Source organism: Carassius carassius, chromosome 19, assembly GCF_963082965.1.
Source record: "Carassius carassius chromosome 19, fCarCar2.1, whole genome shotgun sequence".
NCBI classification, from domain to species: Eukaryota; Metazoa; Chordata; class Actinopteri; order Cypriniformes; family Cyprinidae; genus Carassius; species Carassius carassius.
Window position 1 is genome coordinate 4,714,985 of NC_081773.1, and position 13,803 is coordinate 4,728,787.

Consider the following 13,803-nt stretch of genomic DNA (forward strand, 5'->3'; position numbering starts at 1 on the left):
GTTATGTGTGGTGGGGGTTGGAGTGTTTTTAACGCTCTAATCCGTCAGCCTGGCTCAGCTCTGTGTGCAGACCCGGGATGAGAGGAGGGGAGGGGTAACAGAGGAACAAGAGGAGAGAGAGGGCTGAGGTTTGGGGGGAAGGAGGACAGACGGGAGGAAATGTGTGTGAGAGAGAGATACAGACAGCAAAGGTTTCCACATTTCACTCTGAGAGGAAACAAAGAGCATTTCCAAACCTCAAGCGCCTGACTTCAGTGCTCAGTGTCACCCGGCCCGGCGTGACCTCAGCGTGGAGCTCTGCGCCTGTTTCTGGTTTGCCTGTGAAGTTGACGGGACTCTGGTTACAGCATGTGAGCGGCGAGCAGCCTCTGCAGAGCTTGGGCACGTGCACCGTCTCTGCTGCTGACTTCACTCTGTGGTTTGGCTGCCCTGCTGTCAGACAGAGACAGCCGACAAAACCCTGCGCTTCAGACTGTCTCCAGAAGAGTTTTTCACACCTGCGCTGGCGAGATGTGCTGATCGAGTGGTAAGTGGGTGATGATGGGAAACTCTGACACATTGTAAAAAGTGGTGACTTGCAACTGTTACCTTTAAAGAACTGCACTGAAACTATGCTAGTCAGAAACTGCTAGTAAATTTCAGTTAGAAATTGCCTGCAAAGTTCACATGTAATTACAAATACTTGTCCCCATTTGCAAGGTATTGGATTACTGAGCATGTGCTAAATGAATAAATGTAAATGAACAAAAAAGTACATTTTTAAAATAAAGACTGAAAGCTACACCAATGATCTTCCAGTAAACTTAAAAAAAAAAAAATATATATATATATATATTTAAGTTTACTGTAAGATCATTGGAGTAGCTTTCAGTCTTTATTATATATTCATATATTTAACCTGATTTAACACATAAAGCCCATTTTGTTATAAAAACTTGCATTTAGGTTGATTTGGTGGTGTTAAATATTTCTGAACTTTTTTGAACTTTTTGTTTTTTTTCATTGTAGGCATGTTTTCTCTAATTGTGTGAGTAAATTGCATCGTCAGAGGAAAATGTTTTTGAGACAGGAGTGTTGTGTTTGTCTTGTGTTTCATTCAAGTAACAACTAAGTAAGAATACTGAGGCTGAATATCTCGAACAAAGCCCAGATCATTTAGTCATGTATATATTTGATGAGAAATTAATGAGGTTATTTTGAGACTGATTGAGCACAGTTTGAGACACACTTGAGATCTCTTTTGAAACTCTAGAGGACACGTGTGAGATCACAGGGGTCTTTTTAACTGGAAAAAGTCTGAGAAGTAATATAATCTCTATTTGTGCTCCATTTAATCTCATTACTGTTTTGGAGAAACAGCTGAGATCACCGAGATCTCATTTGTGATTATTCTGTCCTTGAAAAAATTAATGGCTGAATGTTTATGAGGTAATAGTTTCATGATTTAGGAATGCAGGGCGTTTTTTTTTTTTTAATTTTTTTTATCAAGTTCATGATTAGTCATGGTTTTACCATGCTTGCAGGGTGTACATGAACAAATATGTTTCCTGTTTGAAAAGTTTGATGGCAACAGTTTGTGTAAGGTCTGCAGTAATCACTGTGGCCGATCAGAAGACATGGGTTCAGTGATCATGCCAGGCTGGCACAGGCGTGATGTATGGCAGCAGGGAGAGCGGGGCAGCGCTGGCAGAGACATTATTGTCTGGAAATCATTTTTTTAATGGCTTTTCCCACTGACTTATTGTGTTCAGCTCGTGTTATGCTGGTTGTGGGGTTTCTGCTGTACTGTGAAGATGCAGTGGCTTTGTGATTTAAGCTGCCAGCCTGCCACTGTGTGAACATTGGATCCTGTTAAAGACTCTGTGTGTGTGTGTGTGTGTTAGTATGTGTGTGTGTGAGAGAGAGAGAGGGAGTTTTGGGGGATGGTGGTGAGAAAGAGAGTGAGATTTGTCTCTCATCTCCTCTTCCTCACACATTAATTTTAAAAACAAAAATGGACTTTTCTTTTTCAAGATTAAAAGGGTATTTCTTGATTTATTTACCTTTGCTAATTTAAATAGCATTGTTAGCATTTTTTTTGTTAACAAAGATATTGCTGGTAAATATCAAATGTGTGTATGTGTTTAGAGGACAAGAAGTACATTTATTTACATGTCACAAGCATGAGATTTGTGCCTCATCTCCTCTTTCTTACACATAAAAAGTCAAATGTACTAGAGTTTGAAGATTTTTTAAGATTAAAAGTTTTTTTGTTTTTTTATGCCGCATTTTTTGTGTATTACAATTATAGTTGGCTTCTTGATGAATTGCTTTTGTTCCTCTTTTGTAAGTCGCTTATTTAATCTTTGCTAAATGAATTAGCGTTAGAAACATTGTTTTTACACATATAATTTCAGATTTTTTTTACAAAGATATTGTTTTTTAAAAAGTGCAAGTAGCATATTTAATAGTTTACTTATGTCTTTAAAGAGTCCTGTTTATCTTTAGTGCCTCCACTTAAAAATATTCTAGTGCACATTTATTGTTACTGTTATTCATTTATTTTTATGAACATAATATTTGCCATTTTTGAACAATTTGAATGAATGAATCAATCAATCATTCAATCAATAGATGAATGAATGAATGATGAGATTTTATGATGAGAGTATGTAAATGTATTACTTTTCGTTGTTGACAAACCTGTAAAAAATGATAAAGCTTAAGTTATTTTGAACCAGAACACTTTTTTAACATTGAGGTTTTGTTGTATCAGTTTTCTGTATCATTATTAAGAGCCTGACAAACAGATCCTGGGTCTTTTTTCATGGTGGAGAATGATTTGTCACGCTGATACCATCTCTCAGACTGTATGTGATTGGAATAGACTGAACGCAGACTCGAGCAGCTCCCTGCTTCTATAGTGATGGCCCAAGCCTAAACGCTGCCTAATCGGCCAGCCCCTCCCATGTGTTCCCAGGGGGTCCTGGGCTCTTTCAGATGGTGGGGTAGCGGCTGCACCGGCAGCACTGCAGAAGACACAGCCATGGGGAGATGAAACTTGTGTGTCTGGTGAGAGCTCTGTCTGAAATATGTGCACCTGCAGTGGTTTGTGTGTCTGCACGTCTTTGAAAGCAGTGTATTCTTATTGTGGATTAAACAAAGCTTTTGGAATTTCCTCAGAAGCTTAAACATACAATGATAATCCATGCGTTTAAAAGAGCATCTTCTCATTAGAACTTTATTTATTTATTTTTTTATTTTTTTGTGCAGCCATTTAAAGTTGAGGCATGTAATTTCTGTGCTATACTGAAAAACAAAAACAAAAACAAAAACAGAAGAAAACATTTTGGTGAAGAAACAATTTTCACCAGAAAGGGCATGTAAATGTCATAATTAATTATTACTTTTTGAAATGATGATAGTTAAATTTTAATATAATTTTCTTTAAATGTAGTGTTCTTATTTACAACTTTCATACAATATATAAATATATATATATATATATATATATATATATATATATATATATATATATATACACACTTTTTTAACAGTGTATTAGCATAAAAAAATGAATGGCAACAATAATTACAGTTTCAAACAGACTTTAAAATCTGAACAGATTTTAAAACACTAGGCATCGCACACTTGCCAACTTTGTAAATAGCTACAGAGAAAAACTTGGCATTGTGGACTAAATGACTGAGGATCACACACTTCCACACTTATCAAGTCATTACAAACACAACAAACTCAAACAAAACATGCGCTTCAAACATACCAGGAGACACATGACAAATAAAAGCAAACTATCTTCTAAAATCAGCACAAGATATCATGTTTGATATCCTCAAAGTTGATGGAATCATAGTCTGCAACTAAAAAACTACAGTCTGTGCCCATCATACACTACGCAATTTTCTGTGAAAAACTAAATCTGCAGACTGGTTATGACTTTCAGCAACTGGTTTTGACTCATCCAGATTGCAAAAATGTGTATTGTATTTCAGCCTTTGAAGAAAGTATGAAAAAGATATCTTGAGTCGACTGAGCTTCCACATCATTTCAAACCAATAGTGAACATAATTGATTTGAATTACCTATAACCACTGGAAATAGGAAGTTATTGTCCTATGACACAAATCTTTCTGGTAGGAAAGCAGTGCTGTTCAATAGCAATCAGTCAATTACAGTCATCTGAAGGATGGGGGAGAGTGCTGGGAGTTTTTTAAGCCCATGTGTCATCAGAGCAAGATGAAGTGGCACCTGTAAATGAGAGTCAGCGAGCGCTTCTCCTCTCCAGAGTTTCTCATTCCGAGCGGAATAAGAAATTATTCCTCAGGACAGAAATCTGGGTCAGTCTGTGAGTGGAATGCACATAAATACACGTCTGGTGTGTGGTGAAAACTTTATGGAGATGGAGAGACAAGACTGAGAGGACAATTTAAAATAGTGAGTGATGGGCAACAGACAGCAGTCACAGTAATGATGATGAAAATGATGATGGTATAGGAAAAAAAAGAGACAGTTAAGGCATTTTTAGGTTGGATATATCATAGGGGTGCAGTGATAAAATTTGAGCCCTATTACTAGGCCTGCACAAAATATTTGGCCAAATTGACTACACTTTGTGTAGAATTCTGCTGTTTACCTGACAGAATTAGCATAGGGAATGCAGAAAAAATTCTGCCCGGCTTGTTATTTACATTTACATTTATCTGATGCTTTTATCCAAAGCGACTTACAATTGCTATATATGTCAGAGGTCACACGCCTCTGGAGCAACTAGGGGTTAAGTGTCTTGCTCAGGGACACATTGGTGTCGCACAGTGGATTAGAACCTGGGTCTCTCACACCAAAGACATGTGTCTTATCCACTGCGCCAACACCACCCCCATTGTTATTGGCTGAAATAATCCATCTGTGATACACATTTTTCTGAGCCACCACATATTTATAAGCATTAACTCAAAATGTACCTTATTTACTTTTTAGTACACCTTCACGGTCTTTATGTACACAGATGATTAGTTGCTGCCTCCCGAGTTTATTCTATTGTCATGAGGCACAACACACTCCTCTTCTTTGGGGAAGTCAAATCTTCTAAGTCAGAATCTCACCTCACTTACACAGCCCAGTGCAGCAGATATAAATGAGCTGGAGAGTGTCTGTGTGGCCACCTGACTGTGCCTCCATCAGTAGCTAATGGCCAGTTCTTATGGTTTGATGTGGGAGGGATGAGCACCTGATCCTCATCCATACCAACATCACCTGTTATTGAGTGCACACTCAGAGAGCTCATTGACCTTTGACTTCTATCTTCAAGCGCTCTGAACTAGAGCATCATTTAAAACACAATCTTCACAACCGAATCTCAAAGCTCCTGCTGTGGGGCTGATCGTTAGCCAGATGTTCTCATTATTCAGAATCTTTGTTATTAACATCTTTTTTGATTACTTAAAAACTATTTCTGATAGTAATGGTTGTGGCCAGTGGCTAGTGTGAAGATGTGGCCAGATTAGCCTAATTTTGGCAACAGAATCCGTTGTCAATAGTGTAGCGGTGTTTGAAGCACATTTAGCTCAGAAGCCATTTTCAAACAAACATCTTTCTGTTGGTCAATGTGGCCATTTTTTATATAATTTTTATTTATTTATTTATTTGCTAACCCTTTTTTACATGTATATTACTTATGCCATTATCTAGCATTCACTTTAGTTCTTTAAAAGCGTGGATAATTTCAATTTCTCGAAATGAATATATTTTCACACTGTATATTATAATGTTACGATTACTAAACTTGTAGCATTTAACATAATCGATTTTATATTACATTTTTCTTTATTTGTTTACATTAAATAGTGGCAAATTTTAATAGCTGCAATTTATTGGTAATTGGCCTTAACATGAAAAAAAACCTATATGTATTGTATATTATATATATACTGATTGTCAGATACTGATTATCAGATACTGATTGACTTTATTTATTTCTATTTTTTTTTACTTATTTAGATAAAATAGTATAAAATTTTAATATCAGCCATTTATCGGTTATTGGCCATAGCATGAAAAAAAAAAAAACTTGGCTTATCAGTATTGGTCGATTTATTTTTAGTATTTTATTTTCCAATTAATGGGACAAAATAGCATAGGATTTTATTATAAGCCATTTATCTTTTATTGGCCTTGACATAAAAAAACACATCTGCTTATTGGTATTGATCAACTGATTTTAGCTTTTAGCTTTTATATAGACAAATTACTTGTGTAGACAAAATGTTAATATCATTTATCGGTTATCTATTTATCGGTTATTCACCTTAACATGGAAAAAAATATGAGCATATCATTATGAGCTGATTAATTTAAGTTTTAAGATTTAAAAAAAAAAGCTTTTTTGACAAAATTTTAATTTATCAGATAGATGCAAAAAAAAGTATTATCGGTAACGGCTTTAGTATTACTATTAGTGCATTGTGAGATGCTATGTTTTTCACCACTGCATTCTGTACATATAGTTCATCTTTGCTAATCTGTGGCCTAACACTGTTGCCTGGATGAGCTGAGGTCTCCTGTATCAGAAGGAGGTAGTTCAGAAAGGTTGTGTAGGCAGGAGAATAACCGTCCATTGTGTGTTGCACCACGCTCTGTGTTTGAGCAGACAATGCATGCATCAGGTCAGCTGCCTGATACAGTAGTGCATTGTTTGCATGATCCACATCTCGCTCTGGAGACAGTAGACCTCTCAGCTCTTGACGGTGACTCAGGGGCATATGTACACACTGGCGACAGTGTCTGCTGATCACACCTCTGCTCCCGCCCACTAAAAATCTCAGTCATTCCATCATCCATCTTTCTCGAAGACAAGCCTTGTTTCTAGCTTTTGGCATCAGTTTTGGCATACTGTATCTTTGAGGTAAAATGATAGTGTTTAGTGGCTGTTGTGAACTGCAGGTTAGCTGTGTTGTTTGGCGACCCAGCTGTTTGAGTGGTAAGTTTTCCCAGCACCCCCTTTTATCATCTTTTCTGGATGGCTGGGAAAGGCGCTGGGAGGGGAATGTGTCAGAGACACCAGTTTGGGAGGCTCACTTTTCTTTAGTGGTGTCAGTCAGCAGGGCCGTGGCCTCCATGCTGAATCAATATGGCTTTTGTTGGTGGAGAAAAAGCTCCTTTACAGGCTTGGATCTTGGAGGGAAGCAGGGTGATGCAGGGTAACGAGGGAATAAGCATCCCAAAACAAAGTTTCAACATTCCCAAGCAGGATCAATGTGACACATTTAGCAGTGTTAATTATTTTCAATCCTCAACTTTGATTTTCTCACAGCCACAGCACATACTCCTACAAACCAGTCAACATGACCTGATTGTTTGGCTCACTTGAGGTTGTTCATTGATTTCATGCTTATTTGGCCCGTTTTATCATTATAATGTCTGATCGACGTGATCGTGGGTTTCATGTCAATAATCCCAGCTGTGCACTTGGTATAATAACTGTCAGACATATCATATACTCAGACCCCATCACACAGACTCCATTCATCTAGTCTAGGAAAGACTCAACTGACCATGACAGTCACAAATGGGACAATTTTCAGCATTACACTTGGCTTTTGTATGTTTACATCTCTCATATGTTTGATTTTCAGTGTTTATTTCCTCTTCATGTGATTGAAGAGTAACTGAAGTGTGGCAGTAATGCCACCATTGTGGTGGCATTACTGTTCAGAAAGGTCTCCATTAGTTTATAAAACTGCATGCGTCTCAGACAGCCTGTGATTAGGCCTGTGTGTATCAGAGCCCAGTCTGCCGTCAGCAATATCTGCTGGTGGAATAAACAGGAGGAAAATACAGATTTGCTGCTAAAAAACAAACACATATTATTACCATGTATGTGCTGCTTCATATTTTTGTGGAAACTGATGCATTTTGTCATGACTCTTTGATTAAAATAAGTTCAGAGGAACAGAAGTACTTTGAAATAGAATGATTTTGTAACAATGTAAAAGCTTTTACTGTCACCTTTGATCTATTTAATGCATCCTTGCTGAATAAAAATATTAATTTCTGACTTCAAACTTTTGAACAGTAGTTCATTAGTTATCTATTTTGTTGATGTAATGACATTTATGTGTCCAGACTTTTGTTTCACTGTCTGTCACCAAAAGGATCATGTTGCATATATATATATATATTCAGATTGCTGAATCAACTCTATATTTAGCTGCATTATATTTAGCTCTATGACAGTAACTTTAAAGGGTTAGATTAGGCTCCTTAAGGTTGTTATTTCAGTGCAGAATTGTCTTTTCATCTGGGTTGTTTTAAACAATTAAATATTTTATTATTATTATATATATATTTTTTTGTAAAAGGATGGATATAAGCTCAGGTAAGAGTGCATATTGTGTTTTTTTTCTTCTTTGTACTGGGAAATTGTGTGTGTGCTGCCAGTTTGCATTGCATTGCTTTTACTAAACAGCAGTTGCGGAGCTCAGCGTGGCAACGGGCTGGTGAACTTTCTCTGTGCCCTGCTGTGCCAGGGTGATCGGCTGACACTGAGCAATGTGATGCCAGCTTTTCAAGCACAGAATACATGATTCATCACAATCCCTTTCTTTCTCTTTCTCTCTCTCTGTAGGTGACATCACACAGAAAGGCTATGAAAAGAAAAGAGGGAAATTATTGGCGCCCTACATACCCCAGATACAAGGTAAACAACTCCCTCTTATCAACTGTAAAGCAACCGTTTAATTAACTTTTTTAGCAGACTGTGCATGCCTAGGTTATAAAATCTGCAAAAATCTTTGACCTTCATGAGAGGTCTACATTTTACTGCGGTCTGGATTGATCTGAAATACATGCACGGTTTCAGTACTAATGTAAGCAATGTGTGTGTCTCTTTGGGGAATAGCAGTTATCCATGCTATAAAGCTCAAATCTAAGTGCAGGGTTCAAACTGCCTCAAACTCTCAATTATGTGGTGTGTGTGTCTTTGTTGTTTGGTTTAGGGTGGCTAGCAACAGCCCATATATCCCGGCATGATATCTCTTTTAAATGCAGAATATAGATGTGACAGTTATTTATGGTTTTTTATGTCATCATGGTTATTTATGTCATCATTTACTAAAATTCTTCAAACTAAAAACTAAATAAATCAAATCAAGATATTTTGCAGAATGTTCACACTGCTTGTGTTTTCCAAGTATTCTGTAGTTACACAGTTGCTTTGTGTGAGGAATAGGCTATTTTATTTTATTGTATTTTATTTTAATGAAAAACTTATCTGACATTGCTCTAAAATCTAGTTCATGTTTGCATACAATAATAAAAAAGAAAAAACGATCATGTTATGGAGTCTGTGACCTGCCATAATAAAAAATAAAATAAAAGAATAAAATAAATGAATAAATTATATATATATATATATATATATATATATATATATATATATATATATATATATATATATATATATATATATATATATATATATAGTGTGAATAAATCAGGATGATCTTTTGGGTGAACTCTTGCTAAAAATTGCACACATCATGATCATAATGATGCACTCTGCTGGCATGTATTACTAGAATCATTTCATTTTAATATATTTATTTTGTTGTTATTATTATTATTTAGTAATTCAAGTATTTCAGCAAAAAACATTTTATTTCACAATTAGTTGCCAAAACTATTTATTATAGGCCTATATGTTATTTTTCAGCTTTATTTATTTTTTATGTTTAAGTTTTACAGTAGTTGACAGTACTGGTGGGAAAAGCCAGAGAACAGCAACACAAGAAGAGGGCCCAGGATACTGCATCTCCCTCTTCCCCGATCAATGGTATCTCTTTTGGTGATTTTGTTCACACGTGAGGGTCTGCTCATGTGTCCTAACAACCCCCTCAGGGCTCTCCCTCCCTCACTGGATGCTGGATGACAAGCTCGATCTATATTCCTTGTGTATGTTTAATTTTAGAATGGCTCTGCATAAATATTTTATGATAGTTGCGGTGGCTTGTGGAAAAGTGAACGTCTGTCTGGGCCCCCGCTCTATATTTTTGGTTTGGCTTTGAAACAGGAAATTAGGACTTCATTTTAAATTAGCCTCACAGCAGAGATTGCTCTCCATTGTGGGGTTTGTCTTTGTCGTTTTCTAAGCTGGCTGACCGACCACCACACTTTCCCCAATGATCTACTGAGAAACCACGGTGAAAAGAAGCACACAGTATGCTACTTCTGATATAAACTGTGTGAAATGAATGTTATATATCTGTGCACTTAGTTGCATGTTAATTGCAATTAAATTAAAATATATTATAGTTTAAGTTTAGAATATATATGCAATTAGCTGAACTTCAGCGTGATTACCCTCAGACCAAAGAAGAAAACGCCACACAATTTGCTAGAAAGTTCTATCACCAGTTTTGAACTCGTGCACTAGTGCTGAACAAATCTAAGTAGCTAAGCTATTTCTTATGTAAGCAAGATCAGTTATTAACAAAGCCTGTTTCTGTTACTCAGTTCGGTTCTTTGTTTGCCCAAATCTCAAATCTACTTTTTTATATAACCAATTAAAGCTTATTACAATCATTACCTCATTAAGGCTTGCACGTTTCCTAAAAATCTTCTAATTGTTACATTGTGGCATCTTCTGAAACATTGCGTCCAGATCTGACTAGTAACAATCGTTTGGAAGCAGGAATGTGATTGGCTGGTTATCAGCCAACTGTAGAGGGACATTTTTTTTTGCTTAGCAACTGGACAGAGTTACTTGTAGCATTTATGGCTCTGTTGTCTTTGCACATAGTTGAGCTTTTGTGAAGCCGTACTGTTGAGATCACACGCTATCTGGACATTGTATATGGATACGCCATGCGTTTAAGCTCTTATGAACCAAAGTCCCTCATTTCGTTTGATGTTGCAGATTGTGTCTTACTGTCCTTATTAAACTTTTCCATTCGTAAGCTTTTGTTGAGTTAAGCAGGATTGGAGGTTTTGTGGTAAAGTGTTTCCCAGAACCAGAGCTAAATGGAGTGAGCATCTCCTGTTCAGTCCTCAAGGGGCCCAAAACTGATAGAAACAGCAGGAATCTTATTATAAACTGTATTATAATGCTGTTACTGTGCAGTTATTGGAAAGACCTAAAGCAGTTACGGTACACTTAATAACAGAGGAAATAAGAGGCATTTTTATAAAACATATTCAAAGGAATAATCGTCATGTTTGCAGCAGTTTGCAAAGGAAGTCTATGAGGGAAAAGGCAGTTCAGAGGGTTTAAAATCAGAAATGAGCAGGTTGTGTGTGTGTGTTTGTGTGTGTTATAAGCACTTATAGTAAACCTTCCATCCACAAATGTGTGGTACTTGAGCTGTAAATCAGTTTAAGTTGTGATTTTATTGGTGGGACTGCTGTTTTAAATGCTGTAAAGGAACTCATGTTAAGTCATGTTTTTATACACCATCGGCCAAGTTCAGGGCAGATGATATTTTACATTGGTTGTGAAATAACTCTCTCAATAAGGCTTGCATAATATGTATAATAAAATATATTTTAAAATGTAATTTATTCCTGTGATGCAAAGCTGAATTGTCAGCGTCATTGCTCCAGGCTCTATTTATTTCAGAAAATTGTAATGAATAGAAAGAACAGAATTTTTTTTTTTTAAATGGAAATCTTTTGCAATAATTTTGTAATGACTTTAGTCAGTTTTATAGTTTTGATAGTTTATCAAAACTATAATAGTGATAGTTTTGATAAACTATCTGATAGTTTTATTCAATTGAATTCATCCTTGCTTGGAAAAAGTAATAATAATAATTATGTTTACAAAAAAATACATTTTACCAAAGCAGAATTAATGCATAACGCAGTGCAGAATATTCTACTAATCCTAAACTAGTCCTACAGTTGGCAACGCCCGTGTTTATATATCATGTTCTGTGGTTAAGTATGTGACCTTTCCTGAGCTCAGTTTGGTTGTTTAGGGATATTAGCCCTCATTGAGCCCTAATGAATGCTCCACCTTGTCAACACAGTCAGCCGAAGTTTCTTTCAGTGATTTTGGGGGTTAGAGGTCAATATAAAGTGGTTGCTAGGCAAACGGTTTGGGAGGAGGTAAACAATCCTGTGTCGCTTACATTGGCTTTGCAGGAAAAAAGGATAATAGGTCCTTACTTGTCTTAACCGTTGATAGATGTTTACCCATGTCACAACGTTTCACTTAGGTCTGAGGCATGTCTATGGTTTTTCTTTTAAATGTCCTTCATCTGTCCCTGTGTTTGTTATAAATGAATCCTAAGATATTCTTAGCATTCATTGGACTCTTCCTGGTGTGATAGATGGAGGGTGACTAGACCGGATATCAGAGCATAAGCATCTTTGATCTCTCATTTTTGCTGCGGCAGCTACAGCTGTGACGGCTCTTATGTAACCGCAGCGCTGCATGAATCATCAGTCTTAACCTTCTACAAGGCAGAGATTTCTCCAAATTCACAAAAACTATGCCAATATTGTGCTTATTGCAATTTAAGATTTAATTAGATGGCTTAAATGCAGGGCTGATACATAATTTACAATTACTTATTCTCAATTGAAGTCCATCCTCAATAGGCTGTGATTATAAAGTAAATGTACTACATTCAGGTTTCCTTTCCATTCAATGCAATTTTTGTTAGTTTTTTTTCTTTTCAGTCCTAGTTTTACAAATGTTTTTTACAAAAGTTGTGTATTTTAAATGTAGAAAAGGTTGTTCCGAGTCAAAACTACGATACAGAAAACTACATCAGTATATCATCATAAACGCAGCCGTTTTTTTCTTACGTGAACATAAACAGATAAGAAAGAAAACACACGTGCAGTATTTTTGCTTAAAGAGACAACAGCCTAATAAATGCGCTGCCTGTCATTAATGTTAATCAAAGAACAAAAGAAAATCATTCACTGATCTTGACTGAATATATTTAATAACTTTACTGGATTAATCTTTATATTATTTATAAAAAGTAAACTATGCAGTGTTTTTAAAGTTTTAATTACAGTTTCTGTACCTGAAATTTAGTTTAGTTGTATTTATTTATGATATTGCTTATTGATTTGTTTGTTTCTTTCTTATTACTGACCTATCTTATTACTTGTCTTTAACACTTTAATATTTGAAATTTATATAAATCTAGTTGTTTTTGCTATGGTATTTTTTTTTTAAATCACAGGCAAAATTCCTCTTGCAGTGTTTTGTAGTCTGCTGATTTTTGCTCATGTTATTCAGCTGCAACAGAATGCTTTGTAAAAATGTTTGACATCTAAATGTTTGACATAATTTTTTTTTATATTGGATTTTTTATCTTATTGCAATCGAAACTAGGAATCGATAAGAATCGGAATCGATAAAATTCAAACGATACCCAACCCTAGTAAGAAATGTTACGAACATAGATAAAATAACTGCTGATAGTCAATCATATTTACAGTACAAACTTTGGCAAAAAAACAAACAAAACCAAAACAAAATAATCGTTCAATAATCGTAATCGAGGTCAAATGTTCAATTAATCGAGGTTTTGATTTCAGGCCATAATCGTCCAGCCCTAATATATATATATATATATATATATATATATTAGGGCTGGACGATTATATATATATATATATATATATATATATATATATATAAGTATATTTATAGCAGAACTAACTTTGCTCCTGTAGGTTGATGTAAGATCTGTGTGTCTCTTCATCTCATGTCTGTCAAGTTTAATGAAGTAATGTGAATGAGAAACTCTGCGTCAGCACTGGCTCACCATGAGAGCTCTGTTTGGA

The 13,803-nt window shown here is 35.8% G+C and overlaps 1 protein-coding gene across 6 annotated transcripts in view; it reads left to right on the plus strand.

The window, feature by feature from the left end:
* Positions 1 to 13,803, plus strand: part of LOC132094913 (disco-interacting protein 2 homolog A-like) — a 120,562-nt gene that overhangs the window by 69,784 nt on the left and 36,975 nt on the right. For 4 of the 6 annotated variants that reach the window (XM_059499577.1, XM_059499572.1, XM_059499573.1 and 1 more), the window contains exon 2: positions 8,624 to 8,695. In XM_059499577.1, coding sequence (XP_059355560.1) covers positions 8,624 to 8,695 — 72 coding nt within the window. Of the gene's footprint in view, positions 1 to 472; positions 527 to 8,623; positions 8,696 to 13,803 lie in introns of those variants that run through there. The other 2 variants (XM_059499575.1, XM_059499576.1) reach the window with 1 other exon arrangement.